Here is a 21280-nt window from a genome sequence, read left to right on the forward strand (position 1 = left end):
AAACTCTTTACCACGCATGTTTAGAGCTTTATACCAAGAAACTTTTTGTAATTCCATACTATCATCTTTAGGATTATTTCTTTTCTCTTCTTGTCTAATTGCAGTAATAATTTCTTCCTTGGTTAAAGTATATACAATTTGTTGTTCATTTGGATGATAGAGGAAAACATTAATATTCATTTGATTAATGTACTGAAGATGTCAAATTTGATCCCTCAACTCTGTAATAACTCTTTTATTCTCTTCATCCACTTCATTTGTAATTTACAATTCATTGACATTACGGGTTCTAATTTTACAGTGCTTAAAACCATTGGTAATTGTTTGTGACTTCACATCAATTGACTATGCATCAACTGCATTTACAGTTCTATCAATGACACTTATCTTTACTAGTTCTAAGACACGATCTTCTATTCATTTAAAAAATAAGCAATTGAAGTGCTGAATTGAAATCATAATATTACTGAAATATAAATAGAAATCCTAATATTATACTACTAAAACATAAATTATAAAATTAAAAATCAAAACAATAATTTTTATAACTATATATCTATTAAGTTATAATCTCCTCGTAGTAATAAAATTAATTAGTCTCACCATTATTCCTTATTGAAAAGTTTAACTGTATAATAAAAATTCAATTAATAATAATAATGTCTCTCTTGAATGCTTGTTGCTTACGTAGGTTAGGTAGTGTTTATCTTCCTTATCTGTTCAACTATAAATTTTATTAAAGCTCATAAGAAAGACTATAATTAGTGCAATCCAAATTTTTTTTTTTTTTTTTTTATATGAATTATTTCGAGTATTCCTGAAATTTATCCTTTTGGATATTTTTGTTACCTTTTTTTGGTAATAAAAAGAGGAGAAAAGGGAGGGAATGAACAACAATCAAATTTGACGATAGATTGGAAACAGAAGATGACAAACATTGCCTTAGAGAAGATGAAGCCTGCCCCAGTTCCCTCAGTTTTGATTTATAAATCAAACATGTGGAGGAGATTCCATGAGATGGCACATAACAATAAATGGATGGACTGTTACTTATAAATTTATTTGTTTTATATTCTTAGGTCAAATCGAAATCAGATGCAAATTTTATTTAAAGAAGAAATATCACTTTCACCTGGTGGCTTTTTGCTTCTATAAATTTGTACTTTTGAGGAGGGGAATAGTCATCTTGTGAATAAGGGCTGGCCATTTCGCTAGTCTCCAATTTTGCATGACGGTATCTCATGCTACTCAACGTCAATAAAATAGTAGGGAAGATGTTGATATATCAGAAAACAACAATCATTAAGACAAAGTATTTGGAATACATGCATTTAGTAAATCAACTGGTGGTGGGTCTGTTTTTTCGGTTCATTCTACATGTGACAACCCTACAAGTTATAATACAATTGGGATTGGCCCTTCTCCCTTGGGTTGGATCCCATCCATTTTTATTTCAAAATGGGTAAAGAGTTTGTTGCAATAGAGCACATAATACAACTTCTTTGGGCCCTTCTGAAAATCTTGGGACTGTTTTGACTATCAGTTATAATAACATTACCACGTTTGATTATCCAATAACATAATTCTCCCACTATGAATATAAGAAATACAAGGTTATGGTCTCCCCGAACCCATTTGAAAGAGTAATTTCTATCACTATTAGTCATCTTTTGTAATCTACAAGAACTTGTAAATATAAAAAGAAGCACAAACTGGGAAGAGCCTACACAACACTTTAGATGGCACTTGATAAAAACTTGTCCTAAAAAGTTCACATACAAAGATAAAATATCACAGCTTTTCTCTAAGTGTTTGAACACTTGGAACTAATAACAGTTACAATAACTAAAACAACAGCAACCACAGCCAAGGCCTCAAAATTTTGGAAAAGAAAAACAATGTAATCAACCAAACCTTGGACAGCCGACAAAACAACAAACCAGCATTTTGTCAAATACTTTAACCACCAAGTCAGCCAAACTGTTCAACAGCTTTAGTCAGGAAGTATTTGCTCACCGTCTGCATCTGCTTCTGTCTCAATCTTGGGTTTTGATGGTGCTTGGCCTGTGCCAGGGGCCTGCTTCTTCTTAATCCCACTTACAATGTCATCAATCCTCAAAAGCATGCAGGCAGCTTCAATTGCTGTTTTAAAGGTTTGTGCTTTCACATTGTATGCATCCCAGATCTGATCACAAAGAAACAAGCATATAGTTAAGTATCCATCATCAAATTCCTAGTTACAAACATCAGATTCCGTGGTTTTGGTACCAAACAAGGTGTATAAGTAACAAATTGGACAAAATTTATGGAAGAACAAGTTCAAGAGAGAAACAAAAATATTACCAAGAATTTTCACAACAAAATTCTACCATAAACAAGAGAAATAATAAGATAACAATATGATCAAACCTTTTGCTCTTTCATGTCAGTAATTGCACCGGTGTTTCCATCTATGCCAACCCAGGCGTTTTCACCATTTGCATGCTACAGTAATAGTTTGAGAACAATAGAAAGAAGATAAATCAGCATAAGTGGTTATATTCAATAATAAATTCATTAAGCAAATTCCAAAAGGGACAACCCTAGCAGACAAGACATTTACAAGGGATCATCAGACAAGACAAATTCCAAAATTTAAAACATCAATAAATTGCAAAACAGATCCAGACAAATCAGCTTTACTGGAAACAGGAACCATAAATGAGGTTTCTGAAAATCTCAGTTTAGAACAGTTAGTATACGTATGAAATGAATAAAGTTAATCAACAATATACAACCACACTCCAGAAGAATTCATACCTTTCCTTGCAAGGCAGTCATGGTCCGAATCACATTAACCCCACAATTCTGTGCCAATGTCCGTGGTATAGCCTCAAAGGCAATCGCAGCAGCTTCGTAAGGCCACTGTTTTACAATTGAGCATTAACAAAAGAACAATATAAAACATAAATAATTAATAATATTAAAAAAAAAAACGAAACACAGAAGTCAAGTTCACTTCCTTTTTTCACCTATTATATTACAGTGTGATTAAGAAACATTCACAACTCCAAATCATTTGGAAAATTCACTGATGAATGATCAAATGATTCAACTTAAAACTTCCCCTTTTCAATTCCTTCAATTGATGAACTCTTTTGCTTCAAAGTGGCTGATACTGTTAACTCTGTAGCCCCACCACCAGGAACAAGTTTGGATTCTTGATTATATTCTTGCCACACGATAGCATCCTGTAAGTAACCAGATTCACAACCCCCCACAAAAAAAAAGCTATAATTTTCCAGAAAGAATAATTGTGAACATCAGTTAGACTCAAATACCTGCAGATTTCTTTCCACTTCGTTCAGGAGATCCTTACTGGCACCCCTTAAAAGAACAGTACAAGCCTTTGGATCTTTGCAATTTACAATGAACGCAAAGAATTCATCTCCAATTTTCTTAACCTCAAATGCCGGCCCAGTACCAACATCAGACTCCTGCAATTCATCTGGTCTTTTCACAATAACAGCACCACAAGCTTTGGCAATCTCGGTTATTGTCTGTCTTCCGTAACCTCCTGATTGCACTAACACCAGCCTTGCTCAGATATGGCATGCCAGATCACTTAGCCCCTTTTCTGTAATTACCAAGTCTGGTTTGAACTTCAGTATCTGCATGCAGAGGTTTTCAATATATTCCTCTTCTATTTTCAAGGACTGCCCAATCTTCTTCCTTACCAACTCAGCATTTGTTTGGTTTCCCCTTTCTTGTATTCGAGGGGAGAATCAAGAAGTATAATACGAGGTTGACAATCTTTCTTCTCATTTTGCCCGGGGCAACAACATCTTTATTAAACATAACTCCTTTAAGAACCCTAGAATCTTCCAACTGACCACCAGGGACCTTCTCAACTTTAATGTACTTCTTAATATCCACATCCTCAACCCTTGGCCAAGATCAACACCAACTGTTGTGGTGGCATCGATAGCTAAATCCTTTTAGTTAAACAAAGATACAAAAACAAGTCAGATTATCTACCACAATACATTTTACAGGTTGTTCAGAACATAGTGTGTAACATTCCTTGCTCTACCTTAGGTATTTTAAAATTTTACAAAAAGTACAAAACAGACTTATAGCTCTCATAACTGCATGCATGCATACCGCATGTGGGACTAACTTCAACCAAAGAATACATGCACCATAAAGTGAATATATATATATGAGAAGGAACAACTAGCAAACCTCATAGTTTTTCTATTCAAGCTAGGGAATCAAAATTTCATACAGAATAACTTCAAGCTAGCTAAGGTCTCTTCAGCTTTACTAGGAAGTAGGACCAGGCAATTAAAATTAATAGGAGCATCCAAGATACGAGATTTTCTTAAATAATATAGAATTCTGTTAGCTGAAATAATTAAAATAAAAAGGAAAAAATTTAATTTCTATAGACGTATGGGAACGGAATGCAACCAGAAGAGGAGGCAGGGAGCGGGGACCATGGACCCTGAAAACTCCCTTCAACCTTCTTTTTAACACAACTTTAAGTGATGAAATCTCAGGTTAGGATAGATCTACAGTCTGGGATCAATTAAGATTTTTCTATAACTCCCCTCTTTATGTTGTAAGATTTACATTCCTCCCCTCTCTTTTAAGCAAATGGTTCAAAGAAAAGGAAAAAGGTGTAACATCAATGACATACCTTACCATAAAGTAGATGCTTACTGCAATTAAATCACCAAATTGACTGGTGAACTTTGTGCCTATGCAACTCTTAACCAGTCCTAACTTGTCGCACCTGCCATAAAATGATTCATTACTCCCAAATCAAAAACTATAAAGAACATTTCAAAACACATTCTAAGATGCCAAGAACTCAAAGTGAAGAAATCAAGCGTTCAAGAAACTTACGATCCTTCGCATCAATGGCATTGCAATTTTATCAAGCACAGCAACAGCATCTTCCAAAGCTTGTTGTAAGCTGCAAACCAAATAAAAATCTTAATACCAGTTCGTAATTATTTTATAGGCTTAAAAGTCATCAAAAGCAAAGATATGAACTCCTAAGGCACTAGCAACATTACCTCGGCAGATAACTGTAGATGATAATTCTTGTCAATGAAATCTTCGGCAACTGAAGCATTTCACCAGCTACATGTTTGTTCAAAAAGCAAAGAAGGACCCATATCAGGATATGCTATTTAGCCACACAGATAACAACGTCTACACTCTAACAAGCATTCAGTCAATTTTTTTTTTTTTTGCTCTTTTAAACAAAAAGATTTTTCTATCACATATAAGCATGAAAATGCAGCAAGTGGACCAGATTTCTACTACTAAGAGAGCATCTCCCTGAAAAGGTTACAAAAAGCTGCAGAAAGAACTCAAATGTAGTATAATCTGCACAAACAAAACACGGACACTGTGAATCTCCTACTACTCAGACTCAGCCAAATTAACCAATCTCATATCCAGCATACATGTTAATATATATCGTCAGCTGAAACAATCACTTATCTTACATCAATCTTACTTTCCAGGACTAAAATACAAAAATTAATAATCTATCCAGACAGAACAGATGTAAAGATCATGCATGAGTATTCACAAGAATCTTACCAGGACAATGACAGAAGTTGTTCCATCTCCTACTTCTTCATCCTGTGTGCGGCTTAACTCAATCATCGACTGCCACCCATCCACAAACAACATTTCAGAAGAAAAACCAAAGTGGCAATAAAAATCAAATTCCGAAGCAAATGCAATAATATATTGGTACACAAATCCATGACAATAAAAGAGAGTTAAACAAAACCTTAGCTCTGGATGGGCAATATCAAGCTCACGGAGAATTGCATTTCCATCATTAGTAACTACAATTCCTGTAAAACAGAGTTCAAACAACCTCAGTAAACTTACCTAGCATATGAAAACACACTTAACACCTCTCAATCTAAAAATCTTTCAATACAATTATTAAGATGAAAACGAAATCACCTCCACTAGCATCAAGAAGCATCTTTAACATGGATCGGGACCCAGGTTGTACGAATGATGTCAGCAACAGCCTGTAAAATTGTGGAAACAAGTTTTAGGGTTAAAATATTAATAAAATAAGATTTACGGTCTTAAGAAAGTTACATTTACCTTAGAAGCCTGAATGTTGGCATGATGACCCTTAGTTCCAGACTCCGCTTCAACGAATCTTCTGTTCATTTCAAAAATAAATCAAAAGATAGATTTCGAAAGATCAATACATAGTGAAGGCTCGAAAATTGGAAGAAATAAACTTACTGAGAACGAGTACTGGACGTGCATGATTCTAGTAGAAGATTAACACACAGTACTACTTTTTGTCTTTCAATGCTCCTGGAAAACCCTCGAGCCTCTTCGCTTCTTCTTAATGCCTTATATAGGGGTATTATTTTGGGAAATTTCATTTAACACCTTAAAGTTCTAGAAACATACAAATACACCACCTTAAAGTTCTTGTTGCAAATTCCCGGCTTGGCCTTCGGGTGGAAGTGCGGGATGATTGGCTTCTCCAAGTGACACAAATTTACCCAAATATAAAAACTATAAAATCTCATTTTGTTAGTATATTCCAATTTAATTTCTAATTTTTTCTTTTCTTAAAACATCAAGTTAACCTTCACAAAACCTGCATTCACGTTGTTTATTTTATTATGCAGCAGAATTTTCTCTTAGAGACTTGGTTAACATGGCCAAAAAGTGAACAATCTTTTTATTCTGTTTTAGTGGCTGAACTAATTGCTTAACTTAAATTTATGAGTAAAATTATTATAACACAAATTTTTTGTCATTATTCAGTACAATTTAATGGTTTAAAAAATCGTTGATGTAGCATTAAAAATAATTATTTCTAATTTTTCTCGCAAGTCCATTGGTTTGTGTTGGGGGAATGGTCAGGAGTAATCTATTTTACTGCATATAAATGTTAAAAATTGGGAAGAGGTAAAAATTTGATGACTAAATGCCCCATTGAAGAGCAAGATCCATATTTGGTGATATATTATATAACAATGTTTTAAAACCCGGCCTGGGCCGTCCAGTTGAACCGATTCAATCGGGACCCAAGGCTTTCACCAAGTCAGGTTACCAATTTTCCTATTCATCGAAAACCCTAGAAATTAGAATGATGATCGACAAACAATTGAAGACTAAGATGTTAGGGTTTTTGAAGAGGAAAGATCAGTGAGTGCAGTGCAATGGTGACGAGGTGATTTTTGATGAATGAATCGACCAAAAATCGAAAAAAACCAGCGACGATAACAGTTAGCTTTTGCTGGTGATTGGTGAGGCAAATAAGAGGTGGGTGAGATGGGCTTTGATCAGGAGGTTGAGAGCATTGTTTTAAAAACCGAACCGGAGGGCAACCCGCTCTGATGGCCTAGTCAATATTCAACCGGTCCAACCGGTTGGACCGCCGGTTGAACCAATGATTTGACAAGTTTAAAATCTAACAAAAACACCCTTGATAAATACCATCAGACCCTATAGTTTTGAAATCTAGCAAACACAACCCTGGCCAAACGCAAATCGGTGATCAATTGGAGAGCAGTGGCGACACACCAAGGAGGGTAGATCGGATGATGGGAAGGGCGAATTGGTAGCTAACAAGTAGAGGCATCGCTGGAAAATGGCAGATCGGTGGTGGAAGTCAATGGTCGCGGTGGCTTTTTTTGGTGAGATGACTGGATCTTCGTGAATGACGGCAAGGGAGCTTGGGAGAAGGTAGATCGGTGGCTGAGGAAGCCTGTCGATGCCGGGAAATGGAAGAAAAATCACGTGGCAAAGGTGGACGACGAAACATCACGCGGCGGCTGGAGATGAAGCATGACAGCACCGGAGAAAGTCAGAACTCAGAGGGTGGTTTCTGACAATAAGGGAAGTTGGAAGCCTAGTTAGTAAAAATGCATATTATATGGGAATTGTACAGACAGCCGTATAATTCGCATATAAAACGCACGTATACGTATTTTATAAAATTTGTTATATAATTTGTGTATAATAAGGCTTTCCGTATAATTCGTGAACTATTCGCGAATTATTGAAAAGAGAAAAAAAAAAAAAAAAAAAAAAACAAAATCTCACCCCCAAAACGACGTCGTTTTAGTGGGTTTTTTTACTAAAAATTAAAACAAAATCGTCTCTTTTCGTTCTTCTTCAGTTCTTCAGTTCTTCTTCCTCAGTTGGTTTCTCTTCTTCCTCAGTTCTTCTTCAGCTTTTCTTCCTCAGTTCTTCACGTTTTCAGCTTTTAGTGTTGAATCCACAGTATTTCCCTAATTTTTCACAGCCATAGCCTTCCATTCAATGTCGATGCTTCGTGTTGTAAAGGCCCTCACATAGCGTCTCATAAATAAGTCGGGTCAACCACATCCAGAACACTAAATGTATATACGCTGCAAAATGAAGGCAGAGAGCTGCTGGACTCATGTGCATCCATTGCGTAAAAAGATTTGTTTCATCACTAACACAGATGGGTCCCGCTACAAAAGAAAAATGTGGAATAATCCACTCAGTACAGTTCACGACAGGGTAATTGTTCTGTTGCATGCGGGTAATGAATCTGGACTCTGAGAAGTTAGGAGAGTGAAGACTTTGCAGTGAGCATGGTGTCTCATTCACATCCATGATGGTTACAGTGTTTCGAAGATAGTCAACTTTTTGCACATAGTAATCGCCAGAGAAAGGAAGATGCAACAGAGTTTTGTTCCCAGAGCATGACAGTTCAAACCCTTCAAGTCCACAAAAATTTGATTGATTTATGAGTCTAAAGGGAAAACGGATTCGGGGGCCTTTTAGGCTGCAAGATGTGGGTTTGCAGAATTCATAAGCATTCTGGTCGTTGTTTCCAGAAGTGTTATTTCTGGCTTCTGAGTAAGGTAAGAGAAGAAAGAAGATTATACTTAGCAGAAGGATCATGGAGACAGACGAACAGAGAGAAAAGTATAGCTTGAGAGAGGAAGAGGGATAGAGGAATTGTCTAAAGTTTGAGTCGAGACTATAATTTGAATATAGTTATATTTATATATTGCGTATTTGTGTTATTGGTTAATTGAATACTTTGTATTTGAAATGTTATATTGATTTTAACCAAGTAGTTCATAAAAGTATTAAAACTAAGATTGATATTGCCGTATTTTTCAAAACGTATTATTGACAGTGCACCGTATTAAACTCGTATATACCCGTACCGTATTTTTTCCGTATCTGAATTTTATGACCGAATTTTTATAAACGTATTTTTCACCGTTTGTCGTATTATACCTGTAAAATTCCCGTATCCTTTTTTTGCTGTACCCATATTTACTAATTAGGGGTGGAAGGTCGCTGGAAAAGAGGTCATTGTCGATTTGCATTTAGCTAGAGGGTGTGTTTACTGGGTTTGAAACCCTCAAGGACTAATGCGTATTAATCAGGGGTATATTTATTATATTTTAAACTTGAAACAGTTAAAAAGAGTGACTCGACCAGGAGAAGGCCCTAGGTCCCGATCCGGTCCGATTTTTAAAACAGTGGTTGAGGGAGCATTTTCATGGCGACGGGAAGGGTTGTCAATGCTAACAATGGTGAGATCTAGCTTGGGCTGTCGATGCTGACGGTGGTGAGATTTAGCCAAAATCGAACAAATTTCGAACAGATCTTGGGTAGATTTTCTAAAGAATGGACTCAAGGGATGATTGAAATTGCATTTGATGTGTCACCGCCGCCAACCAATAGGCCACTGATTTGTATTTGGGGTGTATTGGTTAAATTTCAAACATATAGAAACTTAACTGTAGTTTTTAAGGGGTGTATTTGCTAAATTTTAAACTTTTTGATACCAGGTTTGACCAGCCAATCAAACTGGGACCCGAAAACTTTGTTGATTATTAAAACACTGTTATATAGAACTCTCCTGCATATGGAACAGTAACCACTTCAAAATTCATTGTATAGATATATCTTCGCTTCAAACACTAGATCCAGTTAATTTCATTGTATCCCACTTCAGAATTTTAAGCAATGACTACAAAAATAGGCGGGATTGGATTAGAAAGTTGTAACATTTACTTAATAATTACAACTCAAGCTCATTCCTGCCATAATGAATGTTAATTATGGTACAAAAGCCACTCAGCAAATTTTAGCAGCATGATGAATCCCCCCACCTATTTGATAACACATCCTCAATCCAACAACTTCTTCCTAGGGCTGAGCTGGGCAGCTAAACAAATAATGTGCTTCACTTGTGAAAGAACAAACCTCTTTTCTTTCCTTTCCTCCTTTCAACAGCCTGCAACAGTATAGCCAACCACTATAAAAATACTTTTCAAATGACAACATTTAAAATCTAAATATGATGCTAAGAAAGAGGGCGACGTTGACTCAAAAGAAGACTTGTTAAGTCTAAACTTCTGGTCCAGGTCACCACTTTAAAGGTTCCCTAATTATATGTTCAAAACATGACGTACTACAAAAGTCCAAAATTACACTCCAGGTAAGGAGATACATGTTTCTATCTATAAAACATGAAGCCATAAATATGCATGTAAAGTGTTATCAATCAACGGTCACAACTGTGAACACTCAAAAACAGAGTCACTTGGAACACAAGATGCCAAACAAACAAAGAAAAGATTCAAAATTGGCACTTCTACAAACAGACAAAAGGACATAATTTGAGAGAAACAATTTTATCTATTATTGGATTCCAATAATATACATAAACAGAAGTTAACAAGTCTCATGTCCTTTTTAAGCAAAGAGGAAAAAAAAAAAGCTTTAGAAGTGAAAGATCTTACCCTCCTGATAAACAATCTCAACGTAAGCACAATTGTATCCCTTGAACTGCACGAAAACAGAAATACCAAGTTACAAAGTGAAGGGTCCAAAACAAAAATCTATAAAGCACTAGCCAGTTGCTGACTTTGGTTAAACACTACAGAAAGCTTTGACAAGCCACCAGATCCTCAGTACAGTTATGGCTATTCTGTGAGTCCACTTGATGGTAGAAATCTAAAAAATTTTGAAAACTATATGGTCGAGGATGTATGATAAAAGATAGATCTTGGCATTCCCTTGTCTACCACAAAGTAGACTGTATATTTTATCTAAATCAATTTGAACACACAAAGGTTAGGCTCCACTCTCCCACTCTCAAACACTGGGTCATATTGTGTAAGCTTGAACTTTTCTTCCTTGAGAAAAGTCTCCAAGATTGTAATCATCAGTTTGAACAGGCAAGAGTTAGGCTCCACTCTCCCACTCTTTTTGTGGAATTACAGGGAGAACTTGATACTTACCAACTAACATCTGTTGAGCTGCTATCTGCTCGTAAGACTTGCCCATCATTACCAGAACCAGTTATCACAAATTCTACAGCACTTTGCATAGAAATTGCTACCTACAAGGAGTAAAAAAAGCTTAGTAGAAACCTAAGTATGCCATTATCATGAATTTACAAAGTTAGCAAAAAAAAATTGATTTTCCTAAGTCTAGGAAATTGATTTTATCAGAACCAGCACATGCACATGCATACATAAGGATGATCAGTGACTGCAGATCACTTAGTCCACTAATTTTTAATTTATTATTTTTATTTAAATAAGAAGCAGAACATACTATAAACATTTGTACATCTAGAAGAAAAGGTGAACCACAGGATCATCCCTGTGAAAAAAGTACCATACAACTTATTTAAGAAAAAAGAAAAAAAAAAAAAAAATCAATTGACAGCTGTCTCTCCATTTCCTCAAGGAAAAAGAGTTGAGTATATCATTAAATTCACTTAGAAACTGACGCCCAATGGGATGTTAAAAAATGTGTTTTATCCCACCAAAAATCATTATTCTTTTGTATCTTCAAAAACTCTAATATTTCTTTCCACCCATATGACCCAAAGCATTTATGAAACCCCATAGTTGCACAACACAGAAGCTTTCCTGCTTCCCCAAAAGCACAGGATTTTAAACAAGCAGAGAAGCAAAGAAACTGGATATAGTAAAGATGAATTAATGATACTAAAAAGTTTATTCCATAACTTCAGTGCAATTGGGAAAAATGGATGAGATTATTGGTTCTTTCCTGCCTCCCCAAAAAGAAAGATTCATCAATTTAAATTACGATCAAATATTTAGATTTCAATATTTCTCAATTATTAAAATATCTACTAAATAATACAAATCGAATTCATTTAGAAAATACTTGCAGAAATAAAATTTCAATAAAAATTTAATATGCCTACTTGATCAAAGCCTTCTAAGCTAGACACGGAGTTTCAAAACATTAAATCAAATGTTAATTTATTGACATTTATTTTGCTTCATAAGAAACAAAGGAATCTTGTGTTTATAGTATAATAAACATATGTAACCAATGCATGGATGTATCCATCCACATATGTATTTTCTATCATAACATTTGTCGCACGATATTAGTATTCCATATGTGTTATGTCATTAGTTCAGAATTTTGCTCTTAAGATGGAAAAATTGAATAGTATGAGACTTTTGCTCTTAATATAGAGCATCATATAAGATTTGAGTACAAAGTCTTACATTTGTGGTTAGTGAGAACTTTTCAGTGATTACAGTACCACTGGGTCCACTGCATTTGATACTGTAACCCTCTCTCTTAATGGCCAAAGTAGCCGGTTCCCATATATCAAGATATCCAGTCTGTAACAACAAAAAGCATATAAAAACCATTAGCCATGCCTCATAGATGAAGACAAAAGAAAAGAAATTAAGACTCTTTCTGGTAAGAGCTTGAAAGCAAAAAAGAAATACAGAAAAATAAAATGAGTTTTTCCTATTTTTATATGAGTCATACCGACAAGGAAACTTTATATGACACATGACCACTATAAAGAGTCTTCTCTATGTGGTTCTGCATATCAGGATCTGTGAACATAAAAGGGAAAAAAATTACATACAAGGGCAAAAAAGAAACAAAAACTTAATCCAGTCAACAGAGAGAATATTTAAAAAAAAAAAAATGCAAAATAGGGTAAGTGTCGAATTTTCCATTTTAGGAAATATAGAGAGATACAACCTGCCTCTAATTTAATGAATTTTTTGTCCAACACCAATGCTAGGATTTGGTTTCTCATGGATTGATGCAAACTCAACTAATGAAGAAATTTAAAATGCAAATGCTATCAACAATTTTATTCACAAATAGTTTATGAATAAGAATTACAATTAGGAAACTTGAACCGAGATCAACAATGACCACAAATCTTGGGGCTGTTGGGGTGGAGGAGAAAAGAGTTGGTTAATATACATAATGACTTAGCTCCTATAGAGATAATGGAAGTATATGATATATATTTAACATTCTTTGCTCATTAAAAAAAGTAATAAATAATAAAAATTACAACTGATGTATAAGCAGTACTTTTCTATTGACTCTGCTTTTGTAGTTTCTGTAACGAATTTGAAAACGCCTCAATTTTCAATCATAAGCATGGAAACAAAGAAAAACATTACACTCGAGACAGGTCGAAATGACAGAATAATGACTTACCACATGTGATTTTTCTGTGCTCATTAGCAAAGACCTTTACAAGCTCTCCCTAGAATCACAAGAAGGCAAGTTATTTAAAAACCAGGCAACAAACTGTAACCTCAACATGAATCACTTAAAAGAAGTAAATAGTTTTATGCACTCTATTTTAGCTACACAGACAAACTTGGTTCAAGTTTATGGGAGCAACCTTCATATCATAGGCTAGATAGGATGTTGTGACCATCAATACCAATCCAAACTCAAAACAGACAAAAACTAAATGGTCAAGTTACAATGACCAGAAGCATGCACACAACATGCTAATCGATTGCTAAGTATAATGAATTAATCATATTGCAGCGAAAATTTTATACCTTGCGCTTCCTCTCATCAAGAGGCTGCACTTCAATAGCAAGATATGAATCAACATCATCAGCTGTAACAAGATAGTTTGGCTGCTTTGCCCCTGTAACCAGAAACTGCTTAAGATCCAGATTCTGATGTAAGGCAGGAACTACCACATGAATAGACAATATTAAAGAGAACAAGGAAAACTGTACCTTCGATATAATTAACAGATCCATCTTCCAAATGGCGCACCCACTGCCAATGTAATAAATGGTGCAAGATCAAGCATTATAAACTTTTACATACATCCAATCAAAAAATAACTTCATAAAGGCATTTCTGTCCAGGAAGTGTACATAGCCAAAAGCACCAATCGACAAGAAACATAAGGTGAAAGAATCAAGCAACAGACCTCAAAATTACAACTGGTTGTTCCATTAATAGAGTATCCACATGCCTGGAGTTGTCGTCCAGGAAAAGCTTCGCCTGAAATTTGGAGGGCCTCTATAGCTGGCAATGGATCATCATCTGCTGCTGCATATCACAATTTTTAAAATTTTAGATATCAAATATTGGTGCTTATACAACAACTAAGCTTTTAAGTACAAAAGGTCTTTACCCTCAGAAAAAGATGAAGCAGGTTCTTCAAGAACAGGTGGTAGGTAATGATAAGCAGAATTAGGATCATCAACCATTGTCGTGTAAGGAGAGTTTCCTGCAGTCCAATTGGATGGTTGATCTCTCTCATTCTGGTGTTCCTCTCCATCCTGATCATCCAACTCATTATTGCTGACAGGGTCCTGAAATTTAACTTGTTTATTGGCAGTTTCTTCACCATATTGTGCGACACGTGAGAGAGGTGGAACATGTGCAACACGTGCATCAACCTGAGTGCTGGTAAACGTCATACGTATATCTTGGGAAGCAGAGATCCTGATATTAAAAAAAGTCACTTCGTGAGGACAGAAATTTTAAGCATACTACTGATAACGAGCAATTCTTAAATGCCATTAATAATCTGTTCGTAACACTGTAGTTATTCATTGGAGATAAATTTATATAAGACAAGTCAAACAAAAGGAAACTTTAGCTTATTAAAGAAACAGAAAAGCAAATATCACCCCAAAAAAAAGGAACCATGCAAGACATAATTCAACTTGCAGCATTAAAAAATCAACTTTACAGAGTGGTAGAACACCACAGAGCTTAAGCTCTGAGCAATCTGTGCTCAAAAGCAGAAGCCAAGCTAACAGAATGTTCAACCTCCAAAATTTTGCTCACAATTTTGAAATACAAATTTAAAGAATTGAAACAATCAACCACAAGGTTCACAGAAAACGATTGACTTAAGGCACAGCAAAATCAATGGGCTATATATATACAGTAAGATTCTCTAGTCCAAGCATCCGGAATTAACTAAAATCTGGACAAGAGAACCGACCATCCAAGGTCTACAAGCAGCCTTAGCTGTCTAAATTGCAGTGAACCTAAACATTTCAGCTCTGGGTATCAAACTACCGATTCTCCCTCAATATTTTTCTCACTCTTCTTCCATTCTTCCAATATTGTGCCAATGAGATTAAGCTAGCCTGTATCAAGGCTGTTCTCTATAACAATCACGTTCTTTTTAACTGAGAACAGTTCTCTGGCAAAAATCAATTCAACCTCATTCTGGCTTGAAGATGTTTCTATTGTCACGTAATTGTTTAAATGAATTTTTTCCCATCTAAATCTGGCAATTTATATAATTAAACCTTCAGGGTCCCTTCTTCTAGTGCCCAAGAAGGAACCACTACAAAGAACTTAAGAAAAGTTAAGAAATTAAGTTTTCAAAGAAGAAATCTAGCTATCTCCTAGAAATTGGCCACTTTTTCCTTCAAAGTTTAGGGGGAATCTCCCAACACACAAGAAAGGCACAAAAGCATCTACCTGAAAAAATATCCATAATAACAAAATGCATGAAGTGACAGAAAGCAGAATCTCAAGCATAGAATACACAAGATCAGGTGAAACAAAAGCTTCAATAAGTGAAATGACCAAAAACAGTTCTAATGTTTCTTAAACAGAGAATGAACTAAAAGCTGTCCTTTATAATAAATGTATAGTTAGCTTATCCTCTGAAATTCTAGCACCTTCATTTTGATACTGTGAATAAGACCAAATTGATCTTCTTCCTTTTTTTTTTTAGCCACATAAGGGAAGAATATACTCCAGGAATAGAAACTGCAACTGAAAAGGTCTAGCGGTTACTTTGCAGGCAAACTAGAAAGTGTCATTTCCTGTTACCATATGGAAGTAGATACCAGTATGAAAGGTTCAGCAATCCTCGAGTTAACATGCATCTCTGGACAACCAATCATTCATTCATGACCAATCAACATAGAATCCAATGAAAACAGAACCCACCAACAAATGCAGATGGTTGTAATTTGTACATTCAGTTCACAGTAGCAGTCTCCTTTTGACCAGCTCACCTGCTTGCAAGAGGTGAATACCTCTCATCATCCACAGTTTTTCCAATGATACCACCCAAACCACCCTGATTCTGACCCATCAAATCCCAATCTGCAGCTGCTGGAGCATCAGCAGTAGTTGGTACCATTCCCTGCGAATATGTTGGCTGTGGAACCAATTCAAGTCCATTTTTGTTCTGACAGAGAAAGATAGGAATTAAAGAAAATCATTATGTCACAGAAGCAAGTAACTCGAAGAAGAATTATGAGCATACTGCAGTAACCAATGCTGCACCAGTGGAATGAGATGGCGACTGTGGAGCAACATTGGACTGAGTCAAATCCGTACGCCAAGGTGCTAATTGATACTGTGACTCCTTAAGCTTTGACTGGGACCAGGGAAAGAACATAATCAACACAATCCATTCATGGTGGAAACAAAAAGTAATGCTGCATGATATATCACACTATCATGACCCAGACCACCAAGATCAAAACCAGACATGACAAGTTATTGACAACCTCATATCTGCATACATACCTCAGTAAGAAGGAGCTTTTCCTGTAAATGTTTAAACAGAACCTGCAAAAGAAGAAAGTCCCAAACAATTAAATATCATGCATGTGCATAATTGGAAAGAAGAAGCTTTAGATATGCTACAGATCATCTAATGCATGGCCCACTTCACACATATGGCTATCAAACTATGACAAATTTTCACCAATTGAATCATATATGCTGCTAGTGCCATTACAGAATGAACTTTGAACAGAACTTCTAATAATTACCAACAGGCATCTGGACTTTCCTTCAGGTGGAAACAAAAAAAAGAAAGAAAGAAAGAGCAAGAACACCTCACAAATGCTTTCATAATTCTGAAACAATATTATCCACAACTAACCATTAATTACCTCATGCATCTGGTCTTTCCTTTAGGTGGAACAGAAAAAAGAAAAAGAAAAAAAACCTCACAAATGCTTTAATAATTCTGAATCAATATAATCCACAACTAACCATTGTCCACCAANAAATATCATGCATGTGCATAATTGGAAAGAAGAAGCTTTAGATATGCTACAGCTCATCTAATGCATGGCCCACTTCACACATATGGCTATCAAACTATGACAAATTTTCACCAATTGAATCATATATGCTGCTAGTGCCATTACAGAATGAACTTTGAACAGAACTTCTAATAATTACCAACAGGCATCTGGACTTTCCTTCAGGTGGAAACAAAAAAAAGAAAGAAAGAAAGAGCAAGAACACCTCACAAATGCTTTCATAATTCTGAAACAATATTATCCACAACTAACCATTAATTACCTCATGCATCTGGTCTTTCCTTTAGGTGGAACAGAAAAAAGAAAAAGAAAAAAAACCTCACAAATGCTTTAATAATTCTGAATCAATATAATCCACAACTAACCATTGTCCACCAATACAAGATTATTGCTAACGAGGAAAAAAATAAGCCTACGAAGTACAAGTGATTTGGGATACCGTACTCTGATGCTAGAACATATAAAATAGATAGATCAAATATATAGAGTCAATTTCTTCTATCTGGTAATTACATAATATCTTCCTTAACAAAATGCTAGAGGGTGACAGCATTAGTGCTCCACTATAAAAACTTAAAACCCTTTAAGACTGACCTTGACATTGCTAACAATGGATTGGGCATCAAGGGCAGGCGGCTGCAGAGAATACTCTGCAAGGAGAGGCAGCAAAGACTGGACAAAAGTTGATCTCTCTTGTTGTGCAGCCTGAACAAACAAAATAGTGAACCTTAATATTCAATTAAGCTCTACTGTACATAAAAACTTTCAAAGAAAGTAAATTAAGAATTTCCAACATGATATTTTTAATAAGTACCCCTAAGCTTTATTAACATTACACAAGATAAATTAATTGATTTTACCATCTTTAAAAATGATTGTCTTGCAAAACTTGAAAAATAGAGTCTATCTGCCTGAATTAATTTTTAAATTTTCACCTACAACCAGTGACGGACCTACACAATTACCTGAGTGGGGGCAACTATGTATAATATTAAAAAATTAAAACATAAATATTAATTATTACTTAAAATTTTTCTCTTATTAACAAAATCCCTAATGCATTTTTAATTTAAAAAAATAATATTTCATAATTTCATTATGGTATTATTTTCAGGTTTTTTATTATGATTTAATAATAGTTTGAATAGTACAATTATTATAAGTTACAAATGCATATGCTAAGATTCCATTTTTTTTTTAATTTTTTTTTTCCAATCTTAAAGCATAAATGTATAAAACAAGAAAACAAAAAGAGAGATATAATATCTACGTTTTTTAACTGATATTTATTGGCAAATTTTGCTTGGATTAAAGCTATTTTATAGAAAAAAACTTTCATATTATGATGGTTTGTGGGGTTCAAAGTAGGGTATACTGAGTTATAAAAAATGTTTTTATATATGTAGGCTTTCAAAGGCCACGTTGGGCTCAGTGGGGTCAGCAATCCCCACTGGCACTAATGTGGGTCCGTCCCTGCCTACAACAGAGTTTTAGAGCAAGTGAATACAAGAAGAGACATGAATTCATTTAAATTAAAGCAAAGGAAGCTAATTTAACTAAATTGAACACAGACCAATTTCTAGCAATATTTATGGAAAACAATTAACACATTCAAGGCATGATTAAGTCAAAGTTCTCTAGCAAAATTGCTATTTGCAAACAAATGAAATCAATCAGCATGATATACAAGGGATAAAAAACTAAATCAGAGAGAACACACACCTGTAGTTGATACGTGAGATGTATATTTTCCTCGATAATGTCTTGCCTATAAGAAAGAGCTTTTGATGCAGCATCAACAAGGTCTTGCTGCTGCTGATCAAAGGCCTGATAGCAAGAGACACAGAAGCCTAATAACTATCCTGGACAAGAGTGATAAACAGAGAGAGAGAGAGAAGAAAGAGAAGGCTGAATGAGGGCATTGTTCATGCATTAACAGTGACTGGAAAAAGGGCCCGCTTACCAGACGCATATAAGCTATGCGCTTCTCCAAAACATATTTTTCATTGCGAATTTGTGCTTCCTATCAACATATATTTGTTAGCCATGTCAAATAGAATAATACATTGAACATAGAGTACAAAAAATAGAAGCGAAGATACGTTGATCCAGGCAGAATACATATACACATTTTACCTTGATAGAAAATTCAGCAAGATGTCTCCGTAACTGCATAATCTCTTCTTCTTGCTCCCGAACCTTGAGAACAATGTCCTAGACGGATATATTATTTTGTCAATAGAAGTTAAAGCTTAAAAAGGAAAAAACTCATCTTCTATAACCATATGAAAATACCTGCTTCCAAAGACTGCTAGAATTATTTACTTCAGCCATTGGCATCAGCCCCTGTCCAGACAAATTAAATCGTTGATCGTATTCTCCATCTATTTGGTACCTAATAGAAACATAAAACGTTGCTAAAACTCTACATATCATTCAATAACATTGCTTCAGAAGATTATAAGACTCATTTTGATATAAGATACCCGGTAGGAGAAAAGGATGCTGTAGAAGGTGAAGATAACTGAGAGGGACCCACAATATCTGAATGTACTTGTCTACCAGAATGAACTTTTAGTGATCCATTGTTCTTGTGGCTGACAGATTTGCTTTCTGAATGGCTTTGCAACGCAGCACCATCAACATTAGGTTTCAGATCATGATGAAGAACCAGAATACCCAATGGATCAACTGCAGGAGTGTTGGAAATGCTTTTAATTCTATCTACTTGGCTACTTCCTGAGGGAACTGATTGGCGAAATTCATAGGGTCCATGAAGATTCTCTTTCCACGGATCACCATGAGATCTTTGAGCCACTGTTTCCTCTAATTTCTGTGAAAATATGATATGGATATGTCAATAAAACAGATTGAAACATGTAAGGCAAAAAGCAAATAATGCAGCCTATAACCAATTAGTAGATGAAAACAGTTAGTTTCTATCTGATCATAAGCAGTGACCAATGGAAAACTCACATATTTTTCAAGTTCCTGAATTTTCCTGTGAAGTTCAGTCCTCAATTGGGTGTTCTCTTCTACCTGTGAAGTATATACCGACATGTTATAATCTTTCAAATCCTTCTTTTTGAGAATAAATTAACATTTTACCGAAAGAACTCGATGGATCATAAAAATGAATCTTTGCAGACATAGTTTATACAACTAGAATTAATTGCAAGATTATAAAACATTTTCAATGAAAATTTTGAGAAAATAAAGAAAGTACCTGTTGTTTGATGGTAGCCTCAGCATCTTCCACGGCTTTCATAACCTGAAATAAACTGTCGTTGTTGTTGTTGTGGTGGTGGTTACTGGTATTATTATTAGGATCATTGAGTGCTAATCCCGACAACTTATCAACAAAATTTCCACCATGGCCGTTCTCCATCTCTTACAAATAAATTGAATTGAATTCAAAATTGAATTTGATTAAACATATAAAATAAAAGAAGCATTCTCGTAAAGGTTGGTAGCTATAGAATTGAAATGAAAAGAATAATGGGGTTTTTGGAAATGAAACCCTAAAAAAGAGGAAGAGATGAGATCACAAAGTCTATCTAATCATTTGACTGAGTGTGCGTGTAAACTAAGACACAAAAGTAATTATGGGAGACATAGAGAAAGAAGCCACTTTCGTTTTCTTTACTTTCTCCTGCTCAAACCAAATCCTCAACCCGTCCTCCACTCCTCCTCTTTGTCTGCTGCGCCTCTCCTCTCTATCTCTCTCCGTAATTTTTCTGTCAATTTCGCTTTTTTTTTTTAATAATTATTTTTGTCGTTTTATTACTACATAAAAATAAATAAATATGACGTTTTACTCTCTAGTTTGAATTTGGAAGCAATTTTATTATATTTTCTCTGTTTAGTTAATAATGTTGAAAAAAGATAAGCTTAAAGACCATAGATTTTTTACATGT

General features: G+C 35.1%; 1 protein-coding gene and 1 pseudogene across 3 annotated transcripts; both read right to left on the bottom strand.

Annotated features, from left to right (window-relative positions):
* Nucleotides 1-1724: 1724 nt before the first annotated feature.
* On the bottom strand, nt 1725-14603 carry LOC116110842 (annotated as a pseudogene).
* Nucleotides 14604-14639: 36 nt separating this feature from the next.
* LOC116110739 lies at nt 14640-21110 on the bottom strand. Of its 3 annotated transcripts, XM_031396960.1 has the most exons (12): nt 20590-21108; nt 20340-20402; nt 19850-20196; nt 19659-19758; nt 19500-19577; nt 19327-19386; nt 19086-19190; nt 17958-18068; nt 16837-16878; nt 16571-16684; nt 16249-16492; nt 14640-14775 (listed from the first exon to the last, which is right to left on the bottom strand). In XM_031396960.1, the coding sequence occupies exons 1-11, from the start codon at nt 20749-20751 to the stop codon at nt 16313-16315; spliced, it is 1362 nt and encodes a 453-aa protein (XP_031252820.1). In that variant the 5' UTR covers nt 20752-21108; the 3' UTR covers nt 14640-14775; nt 16249-16312. The 3 variants fall into 3 exon arrangements, with proteins under 3 accessions (XP_031252820.1, XP_031252824.1, XP_031252830.1); XM_031396964.1 differs by lacking the exon at nt 14640-14775 and having other exon boundaries at nt 16335-16492; nt 16591-16684; nt 20590-21109; XM_031396970.1 differs by lacking the exons at nt 14640-14775; nt 16249-16492 and having other exon boundaries at nt 16591-16745; nt 20590-21110.
* Between the last annotated feature and the right edge of the window lie 170 nt (nt 21111-21280).

This window comes from Pistacia vera, unplaced genomic scaffold, assembly GCF_008641045.1.
Source record: "Pistacia vera cultivar Batoury unplaced genomic scaffold, PisVer_v2 Contig1183, whole genome shotgun sequence".
NCBI lineage: Eukaryota > Viridiplantae > Streptophyta > Magnoliopsida > Sapindales > Anacardiaceae > Pistacia > Pistacia vera.